This window comes from Limanda limanda, chromosome 11, assembly GCF_963576545.1.
Source record: "Limanda limanda chromosome 11, fLimLim1.1, whole genome shotgun sequence".
Lineage (NCBI taxonomy): Eukaryota > Metazoa > Chordata > Actinopteri > Pleuronectiformes > Pleuronectidae > Limanda > Limanda limanda.
In genome coordinates, this window is record NC_083646.1 from 15,564,610 (window position 1) to 15,583,255 (window position 18,646).

Consider the following 18,646-nt stretch of genomic DNA (forward strand, 5'->3'; position numbering starts at 1 on the left):
AGCAGAGGGAGCCATTGTGCACAACATCCAGTAATTTGATCAGACAGGATAATTAACTGGAGGAGAAAATAAAGAATATCTTCAGTATGTTCATTTTTTTTATTCCTGTAATGCACCCCCGTGGGTAAATTCAAGTCCTGAAATGATTTTGAAGGTTAAGGGAAATAAAGTGCCCTTTAGGGACTTTTTTACAGCATATTGCTGTGATTGAGAACCATTAGTAAGTTGTGCCAGTATTATTCAGGAAAACATCTGCACTCACATAACGAACTCTGGAACAACCTCCATCAGGAGATCCATCGAGCTACCTCCTCTTTTTAATCTATTTGATCTATTCTATTCCAATTTATTGTATTATAAATAAAAATAAGAATATAAATAAGAGGAATAAGAACAAGAACAAGAACAAGAACAAGAACAAGAACAAGAACAAGAACAAGAACAAGAACAAGAACAAGAACAAGAATAAATATTGTGTCCATTATTTTACATTTGTGGAAAAACATAATGAACATATGCAGAATGCGCCATGACGTTATTGCGCTAACCAGTTTGATATGTTCCTGTAACGGTCGTGGCCTGCAGCGCTGAACAGGCGGCGTCCCCAGAGAGTGAAATGTTTCGAGGGACAAAAACTTTATTTATGTGAAATAAGTGTCATGATCAGAGGGAAGTGAATGCTTTCCAGAAAAATCGAAGAGAGAACAGGGAGAAAAATGCACACATATAACCGTTATACACATAAACATACACAGACAGTCAAATTGAATGAACCACTTTCTTCCTGTGCTGGGCGCCGTATCACATCATGGCTCTAATCGAGATGGTTAATCACACGGCGATCCACTCGAGTGAAACATTGGACCACGTCATCACTTTCAGTGTCCCCATAGCAACCAGCCTGGCCTTTCTCAACAGCTGCTTGAACAAACTGCTGTATGTGTTCATGGGCCAAGATTTCAAGGAAAAGGTCCGCAAGTCCATCCTGAACGTGTTGGAGACGGCCTTCCAGGAGGAAGTGTCTCGCTCATATACATAAACAAACTCAATGGTGACCAGTCACAGTAAAGAGAATACCGTGTCTGATGCTGAGGTAAAAGGTTTCCCTTGATATGGATAAGCAAATCCTCTAACTGTATAGAATATATAACTGTATAACAATAAAACAAATTTAAAAAAGTTAATTCATTGAACCTTAAGGCAACCTTATATATGATTTGAGATAGAAATATTCCTTATTATTTCATCGATATTTGTTTTATGATTAGCTAGCGGTCAGGTCTAAAGCGGAGCTGTCTCCTTATGAAGCTTAAATCATTTTTGAAATGATGGCAAGGTGAAATGTTTCAAGGGACAATAAAGTTTATTTATGTAAAATAAGTGTCATAATCAGAGGGAAGTGAATGCTATCGCGAAAAATGTAAGACACAACACGGAGAAAAATGCACACATATAAAAGTTATACACCTAAACAAACACAGGTAGTCAAACTGAATGACATGTACAGTGCCATTCTTTATAAAGTACTTTTGTTAGCTGCACCATGACAGCTATAAGGGATGCACTGGGCCACTTTATCAGAAACACTACCTTCAGAATAGGTATTACATTAGTTTCTAGCTAAATTTGTGCAACACAAACACGACAGAGATGTTGTCTCCTAAACTCCAGTTGTTGATTTTGATGTCGTCATCCGTCTGTTGCATCAAAGACAGCAAGCAATGAAACGAGGAGTTTGTAAGCCATGATCAGAGACTCTTTTTTATCATTAAATAAGCTGTCACCTGACCTACAAAACATACCCAACCCACAGACGCCACTACTTGTGTGCATGATAAAATACATTGACAGTGTGTTTGTGTGTATGTGTGTGTGTGTGTGTGTGTGTGTGTGTGTGTGTGTGTGTGTGTGTGTGTGTGTGTGTGTGTGTGTGTGTGTGTGTGTGTGTGTGTGTGTGTGTGTGTGTGTGAGCTGACTTTAGACCGCTACATGTCAACTGCATGCTTTGATAAACATGTTATTCAGCATAAGGACTGGTTCATCAGGGCTTGACAAAGAACTATGTTACCATTAGATTGTTGTGGTTATTTTGAACTTGCATTGTAGAGTTTCGTTTGATCTTTGGATCATATCTTTGGACCCTAACCCTTTTTTATGAGGGGATACTTTAATGTGTGTGCCCCCCACCCTGAGTCATGCGTGTTGTGCTAACCTCTCAAGTTTTTAAATGCATCGTGTCAGTTTACCTTCAAAAATACATATACTCACATTTCCAGAGCAAAAATCAATCAGTTCTCAAAGTTGTCACAGATTAATTGAATTGAAACAAGTGTAATAGCACACTTTTCTTCGTCATAATCTGAACCTCTGTATCAAAGATCAATCTTTATGTGAACGATCTAAATGATAAATGTTTATTTTTGCCTTTTTTAACCCTACAGTTGAAAACTCTTTCACAAGTCCATAAATGATGATGATGACTGTTATTGTGAAACTTATAGTATACCATTATTTCTATTATTAAAATATTATTTAGACTTAACCCTTTTCTCACTTGTAATGTTCATCTCATAATCACTTAAAAACTGTAATAAATATGTTTGTATTAGGAAAGGCTGCAAATCAGTGGCTGTTACGTGGTTAGGAAGTGGAAAAATCATCATTCGTTTGTATAGATATTCAGAATCAGCATTTTGTACGTTGATCATTTATTATGATTATCCTTTTGCATGATGTTGTGTTAATAGGTTATGAGCATATCATATGTTTTCTCTGCAAAAAAAGTAAATTAATTAGTTAAGATATTAGTGTCGATTTTATTTACTTGTAGAGTAATTTACAATTTTTAATAAACAAGGAAATGCTTTTAACACCTGGCTTCTTCTGGATCCTTTTAAAATATTGTTTTAATGGGGTTTGGAGTGTATTGTGAAATCCTCCATCATTATAAATTCTATGTTGCTGTAAAATTTGATCTTAAGACATTTTTGTAGCAGAGCTCTGCTGCTTACAAGTAAAGACAGGAGTCAAGAAAAACTGTGAATAATAGGAAGGTCTCATCTCGTGCAAACTGTGGACAGGAATTGAGTTAAGTTAACCCTTGAAGTCAGCTCTGTCATTAAACAAGGACGTGATGGTAATAGGTAAATTAGTCGGTTGAAATCCTGTGTGTATGTTCTTCCTCCAAGGCATCACAAAACAATAACAAGTGAAACAGTGCCGGGACTACAGGGACAGCATAATGTATTCATACCTGACAAACAGTGCAAAACAGGATGCATGACAACCAATCCATGTGCAGTTGCTCTCATCAGAATGTGTCAAATATATCCCGACTTCAGATGTCATGAATGGATCTAGAGATGGTCTGCAGGTCCAGCTTCAGCACAGAGTCAGCTTCTGTTCCAACTGTTTGGCAGCCTTGAGTAACTGACAGATGCTGATGTGAATTTCTAGAGGTGCAGGGCAGGTGAAGTGAGGGGATAGTAAATGATGTAAGACTACATAGAAGCTGTTTCACACGCTCAACACAAAACAACAAGGAGTATCATGTATTTTAAGTTGCAGAACTGTAAGATTATCATAATATACATCATACAGCTCATGTATCAGTGAAGACACTCGTTTTGGCGACATGACTTTTGCAATTACACAGCGAAAACCGTGCAAGTGTGAGCGTGTGCATGAGATTTGATGGCTGGGAGGAACACTGGGAAGTTTATATTGACCTGTCAGAGTTTGATCGGGGAGACTTCTGCTGCAGATTCATCCTCAACAGACCTCAGGACTGAGAGAAAGGTACGTTACACACTTGCCAGTTCGCAGGAGCTTAAGTTGTGAAAAGGAACTATCACAACCAATTTATTAGACCAAGACCAAAATCTAACGTTGCATTTGAATAATAAAGCATTCTTTATTTTTGAATTTTGTATGCCTTTCTGGCTTGACAACTACTTCGAAAAAAGATTTGTTTGCATATACATTTATGTATATAAAGACTGCTGTATGTATCTGTATGTAAATGTGGGGAATTAATATCTTTATGGAGACCAAAAAATATATAACATTTTGTGGTGACGACATGTTTCTAGTTGGGTAAAAGGTAGAGTAAGTCTCCAGGAAACAAATGTAAGGTGTGTGTGTGTGTGTGTGTGTGTGCGTGTGTGTGTGTATGTGTGTGTGTGTGTGTGTGTGTGTGTGTGTGTGTGTGTGTGTGTGTGTGTGTGTGTGTGTGTGTGTGTGTGTGTGTGTGTGTGTGTGTGTGTGTGTGTGTGTGTGTGTGTGTGTGTGTGTGTGTGCGTGCGTGCGTGCCTGTGTGTCAGGCTGTCAGGAAGATTATAGAAGGATCCAGGTTATCAAGTTTGACCCTTACCTTTTTCTCATGTTGTTCTCTGCATCAAAAAGGAATCTTTATATGCAATTATCTGTTCAAATTCGACAGAGGTGTTATTTAAGTATAATGAAGTTGATTTTTACATTGTTTTATTATCTGTGGTTCTGTTTTTTTATTTTAAAGTTCTGTTGATATGATGTTGAATTCACTCAGGAAGAACTGGCGGGCAGTTTATATTTGGTGGGAATCTTCCAGAGACAAACATTTTGTTTTCTTTCTTTTCTTGCGTGTGGAAGTTGGTGTCAGCATCCTCCCCAGGCCTTTTAGAGGAACTGACATAAGTGAAGCCTTTTTTTTGTGGAATGAATGTCCTGATCTTGAGTTCCAGTTTTCAAATGAGGTACATTTTAATCTCATGTATTAATTATGGATTGTTATTGAACTCTAGGTTAACCTTTAAATGTTTTGTTTATGATTCAGGTTCAAAGGCAATGATGGAGCTCATGACTGCTACCCCTTTCTACGCCATGAACACATCAAACATCACTGGAAGAAACAGCTCCTTGGACGTAGAATATGTAGAGTATGACTACAAGGACGAGCACGCCAAGCTGAGAAAGTCCCTCAAAATCATGACTCTCATTATTTTCTGCCTGGTCTTTGTTCTCGGTGTGTTGGGGAATGGAGTGGTTATCTGGGTGACCGTGTTCAAGATGAAGAAAACAATTAACACCGTTTGGTTCCTCAATCTCGCTGTGGCCGACTTCCTCTTCACGGGGTTCCTGCCCCTGGGTGTGACGTACATGGCTCTGGGTAACCACTGGCCTTTTGGCAACTTTATGTGCAGACTCAATGCCCTTGTACTATCCTTGAACATGTTCGCCAGCATCTACATCCTGGTGGTGATCAGTGTGGACAGATGTGTGTCTGTGGTGTGGCCCGTCTGGGCCCAGAACCACCGAAGTGTACGCAAAGCGTCCTGTGTGAGTCTGGGTGTTTGGATACTGGCTCTGATTCTCAGCGCTCCATTCTTCATCTTCAGGGACACTGTGTCAGACCCTTACAATGAAGACACCATCTACTGCTTCAACAACTTTACCCTTTCTGACGACTATGAAACACCATCAGTGAAACAGCTGGGAGATTTTCGATATCAGACCATGACCATCACCCGCTTCCTCCTGGGATTCGTCGTCCCCTTCACCGTCATCGTCTCCTGTTATTCTGTGATCATCCATCGTCTCAGGAGGAACCGCACCCTGGCCAGCCAATCGAGTCGCCCCTTCAAGATCATCGCTGCCATCATCACCACTTTCTTCCTGTGCTGGGCGCCGTTTTACAGCATGACTGTAATCCAGCTGGTTTATTTCACTGCGATCAGCCGGAGTGAAACCTTGGGCCACGTCATCACTATCGGTGATCCTATAGCAACCAGCCTGGCCTTTCTCAATAGCTGCCTGAACCCACTGCTGTATGTGTTCATGGGCAAAGATCTCAAGGAAAAAGTCTGCAAGTCCATCCTGAACCTGTTGGAGACGGCCTTCCAGGAGGAAGAGACACACTCTTCCACTAACACAAAGTCAACAGACAGAGACAAGCAAGCTAGTAATATCGACGAAGCAGAATAATGTATAAATTCTGCTGGAGAAAGCATGTTCATCTTTACAGAAAATAGGATCTTATCACCAAAACTTCTTGAATTTCGAAAAGTCTCCCAGAAGCCATTGCAAAATATGTTTTACATAAATTTTCTGGTAGAAAAACTGCAAGAGAAGGGTGCTTAGTTTCTTCATCTATCAAATGCACGGCAAATTCTGATGCATCCTGTGACAAATTTTGAAAAATAGAGAATGATGTTTGTTGTTTATGGGTCATCATTTTGAATATGTTAATAACGTTATGGTTAAGCTGGCATATAAATCTCCAGTGTCAAATAGTGCTTTGAACAAACATGCAACAGTGTTTGTATGTGTGTGTGTGTGAAAGAGAGATATTTGTTTATCAGCTTAAGAACTGATTCCTGAGAGACTAACAAAGAAATAGTTTACGTTACCATTAGATTATCATGAATAAAGTTGCAGCTGTATTGTAAACTTGCATAGAACAGCTTCATTTGATCTTTAACTCATTGGCTGTTGTTCTGGGGGATTTCGGGATGTCTTTTTTTGTCTTTTGATGATGATGATGATGGCTGTTATTTTGATACTTTTTTGTCACCACCATTATTTCCATAATCAGAATATCATCAGGACTTGACCACCTTTTCTCTCTAAATGTTCATCTCATTATCACCTTTTAATATCACATTGCACTGTGACCAATATGTTATGCTATATAAGGCTGCAAATCACTTATTATAAGTAGCTTTTATCATGATATACAATAATTGAATGTCTTTTTACAGAGGAAAAATACTTTAGTAGAATTGTTTGCACATCAGGGCAAATTTAGCTTAGTATTAAAATTCATTTCAAATGTTTGGACTCTTTGATTGCTTCAATATTCTCCTGTGAGCCTAATAAAGACATATGTTTCTGACTACGACTTTGTCATTTTGTGAGTGTCTACAACCTCATCCTGAGAACATGTATGCTGTGTAAAATCTTTTTGATCTAGTGTCAACACTTCAATGTACAAGACACAGGGTAATCCCTCTGGTGTTAAAATTCTTTTGAAAAACTCTCTTCATAACATTTACTGTGCGGCAGAGGGAGCCATTGTGCACAACATCCAGTAATTTGATCAGGTAGGATAATTACCTGGAGGAGAAAATAAAGAATATCTTCAGTATGTTCATTTTTTTTATTCCTGTAATGTACTCCCGTGTTTAAATTCAAGTCCTGAAATGATTTTGAAGGTTAAGGGAAATAACCTCTGGTTTAGAGACTTTTTTACAGCATATTGCTGTGATGATTGAGAACTATTATTAAGTTGTGCCAGTAGTATTCAGGAAAACATCTGTACTCACATAAAGAACTGTGGAACAACCTTCCTCAGGAGATCCATCGGGCTAACTTCTCTTTTTAATCTATTTTATCTATTCTATTCCAATTTATTCTCTGTATAAACCGTTATACACATAAACACACACATGCAGTCAAACTGAATGACATGTACAGTGCCATTCATTATCGAGTATTTTTTTTTAGCTGCACCATGACAGCTATAAGGGATGCACTGGGCCTGTTTCTCTGAAACACTGATTTCAGATTAGGTATTACATTAGTTTTTAGCTAACTTTGTGCAACACAAACACGACAGAGATTTTGTAACATGTGGTTGATGTAAGGGAACACGCTTCCTCCTGGGCTCCATCGTCCTGTTCACCGTCATCATCTCCTGCTATGCCGTCATCATCCATCGTCTCAGGAGGAACCGCACCCTGGCCAGCCAATCGAGTCGCCCCTTCAAGATCATCGCTGCCGTCATCACCACTTTCTTCCTGTGCTGGGCATCATTTTACAGCATGACTGTAATCCAGCTGGTTTATTACACTGCGATCCACTCGAGTGAAACATTGGACCACGTCATCACTATCGTGTCTCCATAGCAACCAGCCTGGCCTTTCTCAACAGCTGCCTGAACCCACTGCTGTATGTGTTCATGGGCCAAGATTTCAAGGAAAAGGTCCGCAAGTCCATCCTGAACGTGTTGGAGACGGCCTTCCAGGAGGAAGTGTCTCGCTCATACACCGCGTTCCACATTATTATGCAAATCGGATTTAAGGGTCATAAACATTCATTTTTTAGTTTTTGAATTAAACTCATGGATGGTATTGTGTCTCAGGGCTATTTGGATGATTGAAATCAATCTCAGACACCTGTGATAATTAGTTTGCCAGGTGAGCCCAATCAAAGGAAAACTACTTAAGAAGGATGTTCCACATTATTAAGCAAGCTACATGTTTCAGGCAAAATGGGGAAGAAAAAGGATCTCTCTCCTGCTGAAAAGCAGCAAATAGTGCAATACCTTGGTCAAGGTATCACAACATTGGATATTTCCAGAAGAATTGCTCGTGATCATCGGACGGTGAAGAAATTTGTCACTGATTCACAGGACAAGCGAGTTCGTTCAGACAAAGGCAAAATCAGGAAGATTTCTGCCAAACAAATGCGTAGGGTTAAGAGAGCAGCCACTAAAATGCCATTGAATAGCAGCAAACAGGTGTTTGAAGCCGCTGGTGCCTCTGGAGTCCCGCTAACTTCAAGATGTAGGATGCTCAAGAGGTTTGCAAGTGTCCGTAAACCTGTTATCCGGCCACCCCTAAACCAAGCTCACAAGCAAAAAAGGTTGCAGTGGGCTCAGGACTACATGAAGACTAACTTCCAAACTGTGCTGTTTACGGATGAGTGCCGTGCAACCCTTGATGGTCCTGATGGATGGAGTAGAGGATGGTTGGTGAATGGCCACCATGTCCCAACAAGGCTGAGACGTCAACAAGGAGGTGGCGGAGTCATGTTTTGGGCTGGAATCATGGGGAGAGAGCTGGTCGGCCCCTTCAGGGTCCCTGACGGTGTGAAAATGAACTCGGCAAAGTACGTAGAGTTTCTGACTGACCACTTTCTTCCGTGGTACAAAAAGAAGAACCGTGCAAAATCGTATTCATGCATGACAATGCACCATCTCATGCTGCAAAGAATACCTCTGGGGCATTGGCTGCTATGGGCATAAAAGGAGAGAAACTCATGGTGTGGCCCCCATCTTCCCCTGACCTTAACCCTATTGAGAACCTTTGGAGCATCGTCAAGCAAAATATCTATGTGGGTGGAAGGCAGTTCACATCCAAGCAGGTGCTCTGGGAGGCTATTATGGCATCCTGCAAAGGCATTAAATCAGAAACTATCAAAAAACTCACAAGTTCAATGGATGCAAGAATTGTGAAGGTGATATCAAAGAAGGGGTCCTATGTTAACATGTAACTTGACCTGTTAAGATGTTTTTGATTAAAACTTTTTTTGATTTCAGTAAATATGACCTCTTAATGCTGCAAATTCAACAAATGACAATTTTTAGTTATTTACAACCTATAAAATAGCTTGAAACTCTGAAACTCAGAAACTCTGCATAATAATTTGGAACACTGCATTTTGAGTTTTTTATTTTTAAAAAAAATACTGTTATCATTTGGAGGTTTGTTCAATAAAATTTGAATTATACGCTTAACAGTTGATGACTTGAAAATTATACTGACTGGCTGTGCATTACTATTTAGGAAAATCTGAGAAAAGTGTAATTTGCATAATAATGTGGAACGCGGTGTATACATGTGATTTTCAGTTTTAGTGAAGAGGAACAGAGACAAGCATACACCCCCCCCACACACACACACACACACACACGCACATAGCCCACGCACACACACACAAGCACACAGCCCACACACACACACACACACACACACACACACACACACACACACACACACACACACACACACACACACACACACACACACACACATACACACACAGTCTCCCATGACAGACCCTGCAGTCAGTATCTCATTATTATGAGATAGTATGAGATCATAACATCAGTCCTGTAGGTGTCCTAATAACTTGTGATCAGTGCTGGTGTTTATTGTTAAAGTGTAAAGTGAGCGGGGGACAGAGGGAAGTGAGACTTTTAATGAGCGTCTGTTCTGATCCTGGAGCAGCGCTGGTTATAATGATTCAGCGGCAGCACATCAGCCTCAGCTTCCCTGCTCTGTGGTGCCCCGCCCACAACCCGTATCTCATAATAATGACTTAGTATCTCATTATTATGAGATACCCAGATGTACATTGTCCTAAACTTTCTCGGGATATCGCAAAAGTCCTTTTGCTGTTCTCATTTTCCCCCTGTGTCCCCTGGGGGGCTCCGTAATAAACACACTCTGACCACCTTGAGCTTTTATTTTGTTACTTCCTTCTACCGGCATTTGAATTTGCATATATGTTAAATATTTAGTTTCACCCGAAACATTTAGATTTAACATTTAGATTGAGATTTAACATTTAGATTTAACATTTAGATTTAACATTTAGATTTAGATTCAGATTTAGCATTTAGATTTAACATTTAGATTTAACATTTAGATTTAACATTTAGATTTAAATTTATATTTAACAATTAGATTTATATTTAACATTTAGATTTAACATTTAGATTCAATATTTAGATTAAACATTTAGATTTCACATTTAGATTTAGATTTAAATTTAACATTTAGATTTAGCATTTAGATTTAACATTTAAGTGTAACATTTAACATTTGGATTTAAATATTTAAAATATCTCTAAGTTGACAAATATTGTTGTAAATGTGCAAAAAAGTGACTCAAAAATTCACACCAGTTTTTTAAACATGGTTTGAAGCTAAATGTGACAAAATGTTGCTGTTATTTTCAGCGTGAGCAGCTTTACAAACGGCACCCCATAACCCACAGGCGGCTGAGGCAGGTAGGCCAGTAGGCTAATGAGTTTCAGGCAGTGTTGTGCATGAACGCGTTCAAAAGAATTTTTAATGAGAACGTTGAACTGAACGCAACTTAATGACAAATAATGAATTTGAACGGTGAACACGTTCACATTATCTGAAGTCTAGCTAAAACGTTGCGTAATGTTTTCCTTCTCCTGAGGAGAGACGCTGTCTAAAACGAATGCTTGCACCATGTCGTTGTGATTGTTGTTGTGTCTTTTTGAAATGAAATGCGGTCTTACAGGACAAAATACCTTCTGAAAGTTGCAATTCCGTTTTTCAACTTTCTTTTTTCGGGGGAGGGGGGGGCAGGAGTGAAGCTTGCATAGAGTGCAGCGCAGTGATTCTCTGTAAAGTGCGCCCCACCGAACAAATTGCTCTTTCGCCGTAGCCAGGGGTCGGCAACCCACGGCTCTGCAGCCCCTCCGCAGTGGATCCCTGTGCAGTGTTGTGCATGTCGCGCATATTTTTCGCGAACAGTGAACTTTACGATCAGTTTTCATATGTTGAACGTGCACGTTAGGGAACGTCATCCACTCTATGCAGCATCTACCACTGCGGTGAGAATTGCCTTGTACCCTGAACTATGTTTTTTTACTCAGTAACGGATGTAATTTTCAATGTAGCGAAGTACAATACTTCGGTTAAAATCTACTTAAGTAAAAGTAAAATTACCCATTTCAAAAACTACTCAAAAAATTACAAAGTACACTAAAAAATTACTCAATTACAGTAACGTGAGTAAATGTTAGTCGTTACTTTACACCCCTGTGCCCATGATAGGGATAAACAAATACTCTAACTGGGTATAACATATATAACTGTATATAACAATAAAAAAAAAAAAAGTGAATTCAATGAACCTCAAGACAACCTGTATATATATATATGATGTGAGATTGAAATATTCCTTATTATTTGATTGATATTTGTTTTATGATTTGCTAGCGGTCAGGTCTAAAGCAGAAAGCTGTCTCCTTATGAAGCTGGCACGTGGTGATACTGAACAACAGTTTGTGTGATGCTTTAGTGGGCTGCTGTATTTTGAAATTATGGAAAGGCGAAATGTTTCAAGGGACAATAAAGTTTATTTATGTAAAATAAGTCACATAATCAGAGGGAAGTGAATGCTTTCTTGAAAAATCTAAGACACAACAGGGAGAAAAATGCACACATATGACCGTTATACACATAAACACACACAGGTAGTCAAACTAAATGACATGTACAGCGCCATTCATTATACAGTACTTTTGTTAGCTGCACCATGACAGCTATAAGGGATGCACTGGGCCACTTTATCGGAAACACTAAAGGCCAATTTATGCTTGTCCGTCTTTTCTAAAACTGACAGATAAGACCGCCCTATCCGTCGTGGAACGCCCTCTCCGAGCGCCTCGGACAGCTTTTCGTGCACCTCTGATTTTCTAACTGTCCGTCTTTATTTCGGAGACCCCACGGACAGCCCTTGGCTGTGATTGGTCCGCGAACGACATCATTTCCCTACGGCGTCATTTCCAGATTTCACATTTCCGGACCTCAAACTTCCTGCTTGACAATAAACCCAAACACAACTATGATTTTACGATTAATGTGACGTGTGTGTTAAGCCAGCGGAGTTGTCCGGCTGACGGTGGCTCGTTAGAGCACTGACGGCATGTGTGCACGGTCACATACGGTTATAACAAGCTTTTAAAACGGCGCTAGCATGCTAGGCTAGCGGGCTAGCCACCATGCTAACTGCGGTGGTAACAGTGCAAAAACCCGCCGTCACGACTTTAATTCCACTTCTATCATGACACTGTTTCTATAATACCGCCAGGTTAGAAGCAAACACTGGGTAGTAGTTAGTATCGGGAGTCCCTGCTGACTGTGTGTGGAAGCTGGGGGGAAGCTACTGCTAGCTAGCTCCGTCTAGCTTCAAGCTACACGGAGCTTCAAGCTGTGGAATCAGCAACACAGTTCGGAAACAAGACCGGGGAACCGCTGCGCTAAGAAACGATTACATCAGCATTTTGACCCGCTGGGTGTCACTTTATTTAGTTCTGTTAGTTGCCATGGCTCAGTGTGTGGGAGACAAGCCGACAGAGGTAAACAAACACACGTGGACTTGTTCTTCCCAGGAAAGGGGGTAGGCTTCTCTGAGCTCGTCTTCCGTTGCGCCACCTATGGGTTTGGCGGTGAATTGTTTTCAACGTACAGTGGTCGGAGAAGTAAAAATCAAAAAGACTCTCCGCTCTCCGTGCAACCCTCTCCGAGAAACGGATAGGTAGAAGCATAATGGAGCCTTAACTTCAGAATAGGTATTACATTAGTTTATTGCTAAATTTGTGCAACACAAACATGACGGAGATGTTGTAACATGTGGTTGATGTAAGGGAACATTGTGTTTCTCATCTGTCTCCTAATTCCAGTTGTTGATTTTGATGTCTTCATCTGTCTGTTGCATCAAAGACAGCAAGCAATGAAACTAAGAGTTTATAAGCCATGATCAGAGACTCTTTTATCATTAAATACGCTGTCACACGACCTACAAAACATACTAATAAGGGACGTATGGAACAGATTTAACTGAAAATAGCATCTACAGTGTTAAATAGTGTTGGCCCATCACTGAGGATTATACAATGTTCATTTCCTAACTTTCCCCTGGTACCCAACCCACTGACGCCACTTCTTGTGTACATGATCAAATACATTGACAGTGTGTATGTGTGTGCATGTGTGTGCATGTGTGTGTGTGTGTGTGTGTGTGTGTGTGTGTGTGTGTGTGTGTGTGTATGTGTGTGTGTGTGTGTGAGAGCTTTAGACCGCTACATGTCAACTGCATGCTTTGATAAACATGTTATTCAGCATTAGGACTGGTTCATCAGGGCTTGACAAAGAACTATGTTACCATGAGATTGTTGTGGTTATTTTGAACTTGCATTGTAGAGTTTCGTTTGATCTTTGGATCATATCTTTGGACCCTAACCCTAACCCTTTTTTATGAGGGGATACTTTAATGTGTGTGCCCCCCACCCTGAGTCATGCGCGTTGTGCTAACCTCTCAATTTTTTAAATGCATTGTGTCAGTTTACCTTCAAAAATACATAAACTCACAATTCCAAAGCAAAAATCAATCAGTTCTCAAAGTTGTTGCAGATTAATTGAATTGAAACAAGTGTAATAGCACATTTTTCTGTGTCATAATCTGAACATCTGTATCAAAGATCAATTTTTATGTGAACAATCTAAATGATAATTGTTTATTTTTGCCTTTTTTAACCCTACAGTGGAAAACTCTTTCACAAGTCCATAAATGATGATGATGACTGTTATTGTGAAACTTGTTGTATACCATTCTTCTATTATTAAAAAAATATTTAGACTTAACCCTTTTCTCACTTGTAACGTTCATCTCATAATCACTTAAAAACTGAAATAAATGTTTGTATTAGGAACGGCTGCAAATCAGTAGCTGTAATGTGTTTAGGAAGTGGACAAATCATCAGTCATTTGTATAAATATTCAGAATCAGCATTTTGTACGGGGATCATTTATTATGATTACCCTTTTGCATGATGTTGTGTTAATGGGTTATGAGCATATCATATGTTTTCTCTGCAAAACTGGCAAATTATTAATAAATTAGTTAACATATTAATGTCAATTTTATTTGCTTGTAGACTAATTTACAATTTTTAATAAACAAGGAAATACTTTTAACACCTGGATTCTTCTGGATCCTTTTTAAATATTGTTTTATAGGTGTTTGGAGAGTATTGTGAAATCCTCCATCATTATAAATTCTATGTTGGTGTAAAATATGATCTTAAGACATTTTTGTAGCAGAGCTCTGCTGCTTACAAGTAAAGAGAGGAGTCAAGAAGAAATGTGAATAATGGGAAGGTCTGATCTCGTGCAAACTGTGGACAGGACTTGAGTTAAGTTAACCCTTGAAGTTAGCTCTTTCATTGAACAAGGACGTGATGGTAGTAGGTAAATTAGTCGGTTGAAACCCTGTGTGTATGTTCTTCCTCCAAGGGATCACAAAACAATAACAAGTGAAACAGTGCCGGGAATACAGGGACAGCATAATGTATTCATATCTGACAAACAGTGCAAAACAGGATGCATGACAACCAACACGTGTGCAGTTGCTCTCATCAGAATGTGTCAAATATATCCCTACTTCAGATGTCATTAATGGATCTACAGATGGTCTGCAGGTCCAGCTTCAGCACGGAGTCGGCTTCTGTTCCAACTGTTTGGCAGCCTTGAGTTACTGACAGATGCTGATGTGAATTTCTAGAGGTGCAGGGCAGGTGAAGTGAGGGGATAGTAAATGATGTAAGACTACATAGACGCTGTTTCACACTTTCAACACAAAACAACAAGGAGTATCATGTATTTTAAGTTGCAGAACTGTAAGATTATCATAATCTACATCATACAGCTCATGTATCAGTGAAGACACTCATTTTGGCGACATGACTTTTGCAATTACACAGCGAAAACCGTGCAAGTGTGAGCGTGTGCATGAGATTTGATGGTTGGGAGGAGTTTCTTGTGTGCGTGCCACTTGTGGTTCCTCCTCAGTGGCAGTGACATATTACAAAACACTGGGAAGTTTATATTGACCTGTCAGAGTTTGATCGGGGAGACTTCTGCTGCAGATTCATCCTCAACAGACCTCAGGACTGAGAGAAAGGTACGTTACACACTTGCCAGTTCGCATGAGCTTAAGTTGTGAAAAGGAACTATCACAACCAATTTATTAGACCAAGACCAAAATCTAACGTTGCATTTGAATAATAAAGCATTCTTTATTTTTGAATTTTGTATGCCTTTCTGGCTTGACAACTACTTCGAAAAAAGATTTGTTTGCATATACATTTATGTATATAAAGACTGCTGTATGTATCTGTCTGTAAATGTGGGGAATTAATATCTTTATGGAGATCAAAAAATATATAAAATTTTGTGGTGACGACATGTTTCTAGTTGGGTAAAAGGTAGAGTAAGTCTCCAGGAAACAAATGTAAGGTGCGTGCGTGCGTGCCTGTGTGTCAGGCTGTCAGGAAGATTATAGAAGGATCCAGGTTATCAAGTTTGACCCTTAGCTTTTTCTCATGTTGTTCTCTGCATCAAAAAGGAATCTTCATATGCAATTATCTGTTCAAATGCGACAGAGGTGTTATTTAAATATAATGAAGTTGATTTTTACATTGTTTTATTATCTGTGGTTCTGTTTTTTTATTTTAAAAGTTCTGTTGATATGATGTTGAATTCACTCAGGAAAAACTGGCGGGCAGTTTATATTTGGTGGGAAGCTTCCAGAGACAAACATTTTGTTTTCTTTCTTTTCTTGCGTGTGGAAGTTGGTGTCAGCATCCTCCCCAGGCCTTTTAGAGGAACTGACATAAGTGAAGCCTTTTTTTTCGTGTAATGAATGTCCTGATCTTTAGTCCTTGTTTTCAAATTAGGTAAATTTTAATCTCATGTATTAATTATGGATTGTTATTGAACTCTAGGTTAACATTTAAATGTTTTGTCTATGATTCAGGTTCAAAGGCAATGATGGAGCTCATGACTGCTACCCCTTTCTACGCCATGAACACATCAAACATCACTGGAAGAAACAACTCCTTGGACGAAGAATATGAAGAGAATGACAACAAGGACGAGCACGCCAAGCTGAGAAAGTCCCTCAAAATCATGACTCTCATTATTTTCTGCCTGGCCTTTGTTCTCGGTGTGTTGGGTAATGGAGTGGTTATCTGGGTGACCGGGTTCAAGATGAAGAAAACAATTAACACCGTTTGGTTCCTCAATCTCGCTGTGGCTGACTTCCTCTTCACGGCGTTCCTGCCCCTGGGTGTGACGTACATGGCTTTGGGTAACCACTGGCCTTTTGGCAACTTTATGTGCAGACTCAATGCCCTTGTACTATCCTTGAACATGTTCGCCAGCATCTACATCCTGGTGGTGATCAGTGTGGACAGATGTGTGTCTGTGGTGTGGCCCATCTGGGCCCAGAACCACCGAAGTGTACGCAAGGCGTCCTGCGTGAGTCTGGGTGTTTGGTTACTGGCTCTGATTCTCAGCGCTCCATTCTTCATCTTCAGGGACACTGTGTCAGACCCTTACAATGAAGACACCATCTACTGCTTCAACAACTTTACCCTTTCTGACGACTATGAAACACCATCAGTGAAACAGCTGGGAGATTTTCGATATCAGACCATGACCATCACCCGCTTCCTCCTGGGATTCGTCGTCCCCTTCACCGTCATCGTCTCCTGTTATTCTGTGATCATCCATCGTCTCAGGAGGAACCGCACCCTGGCCAGCCAATCGAGTCGCCCCTTCAAGATCATCGCTGCCATCATCACCACTTTCTTCCTGTGCTGGGCGCCGTTTTACAGCATGACTGTAATCCAGCTGGTTTATTACACTGCGATCAGCCGGAGTGAAACCTTGGGCCACGTCATCACTATCGGTGAGCCTATAGCAACCAGCCTGGCCTTTCTCAATAGCTGCCTGAACCCGCTGCTGTATGTGTTCATGGGCAAAGATCTTAAGGAAAAAGTCCGCAAGTCCATCCTGAACCTGTTGGAGACTGCCTTCCAGGAGGAAGAGACACACTCTTACACTAACACAAAGTCAACAGACAGAGACAAGAAAGCTAGTAATACCGACGAAGCAGAATAATGTATAAATTCTGCTGTAGAAAGCACATGTTCATCTTTACAGAAAACAGGATCTTATCACCAAAACTTCTTGAATTTCAAAAAGGCACCCAGAAGGCATTGCAAAATATGTATTACATAAATGTATGGTTGAATGACAGAAAAAGTGCGAGAAAAGGGAGCTTAGTTTCTTCGTCTTTCACATGCACGGCAAATTCTGATGCATCCTGTGACAAATTCTAAAAAAAATAGAGGATGATGTTTGTTGTTTATGGCTCATCATTTAGAATATATTAATAACATAGTAAATATTATGTTTTGATGAAGAACATCAAGTGTTTTTTTAAGATAAACTTATGGTTAAGCTGGCATATAAATCTATAGTGTCAAATAGTGCTTTGAACAAATAGGCTCATAGAAAGTTAATTTCACAACTTCCCCCTCATACCCAACCCCACCCACTGATGCCATCGTATGTGTGTTTGTGTGTGTGTGAGTGTGAAAGAGAGATATTTGTCAATCAGCTTAAGGAAGAAATACTTTACGTTACCATTAGATTATCATGAATTAAGTAGCACCTGCATTGTAAACTTGCATAGAACAGCTTCATTTGATCTTTAAATCATTGCCAGTTGTTCTGGGGGATTTCGGGATGTCTTTTTTTTTTGTCTTTTGATGATGATGGCTGTTATTTTGATACTTTTTTGTCACCACCATTATTTCCATTATCAAAATATTATCAGAACTTGACCACCTTTTCTCTCAAAATGTTCATCTCATTATCACCTTATAATATCACATTACACTGTGACAAATGTGTTTTACTATATAAGGCTGCACATCACTTATTATAAGTTTCTTTTATCATGATATACAATAATTGAATGTTTTTTTACCTAGGAAAAATACTTTAGTAGAATGGTTTGCGCATCAGGGCAAATTTTGTTTAGTATTAAAATTCATTTAAAAATTACTTCCCTATTCTCCACTGATGCAAAGGAGCGGCTCCTGTGAACCTAATAAAGACATATGTTTCTGACTACGACTTTGTCATTTTGTGAGAGTCTGTAACCTCATCCTGAGAACATGCATGCTGTGTAAAATCTCTTTGATCTAGTGTCAACACTTCAATGTACAAGATACAGGGTAATCCCTCTGGTGTTAAAAGTCTTTTGAAAA

General features: G+C 39.6%; 2 protein-coding genes across 2 annotated transcripts; both read left to right on the forward strand.

Moving 5' to 3' along the window:
• The first annotated feature begins 4,824 nt into the window (after window positions 1-4,824).
• Window positions 4,825-13,214, forward strand: LOC133014562 (chemerin-like receptor 1). The gene is made up of 3 exons (XM_061081828.1): window positions 4,825-5,838; window positions 7,961-8,028; window positions 13,208-13,214. Exons 1-3 carry the CDS (start codon window positions 4,825-4,827, stop codon window positions 13,212-13,214), a joined length of 1,089 nt encoding a protein of 362 aa, XP_060937811.1.
• Window positions 13,215-15,432: 2,218 nt separating this feature from the next.
• LOC133013468 (chemerin-like receptor 1) lies at window positions 15,433-18,506 on the forward strand. The gene is made up of 2 exons (XM_061080419.1): window positions 15,433-15,486; window positions 16,342-18,506. Exon 2 carries the CDS (start codon window positions 16,353-16,355, stop codon window positions 17,487-17,489), a length of 1,137 nt encoding a protein of 378 aa, XP_060936402.1. The 5' UTR covers window positions 15,433-15,486; window positions 16,342-16,352; the 3' UTR covers window positions 17,490-18,506.
• Window positions 18,507-18,646: the final 140 nt, after the last annotated feature.

What these genes read in the sequence shown, in the direction of transcription:
- LOC133014562 (XM_061081828.1), top strand. Translation starts at nt 4,825, where the DNA reads ATGATGGAGCTCATGACTGCTACCCCTTTCTACGCCATGAACACATCA. An exon ending in GCAAAGATCTCAAGGAAAAA is followed by an intron (nt 5,839 to 7,960) that starts GTCTGCAAGTCC and finishes TTCAAGGAAAAG; the next exon opens with GTCCGCAAGTCCATCCTGAA.
- LOC133013468 (XM_061080419.1), top strand. Translation starts at nt 16,353, where the DNA reads ATGATGGAGCTCATGACTGCTACCCCTTTCTACGCCATGAACACATCA.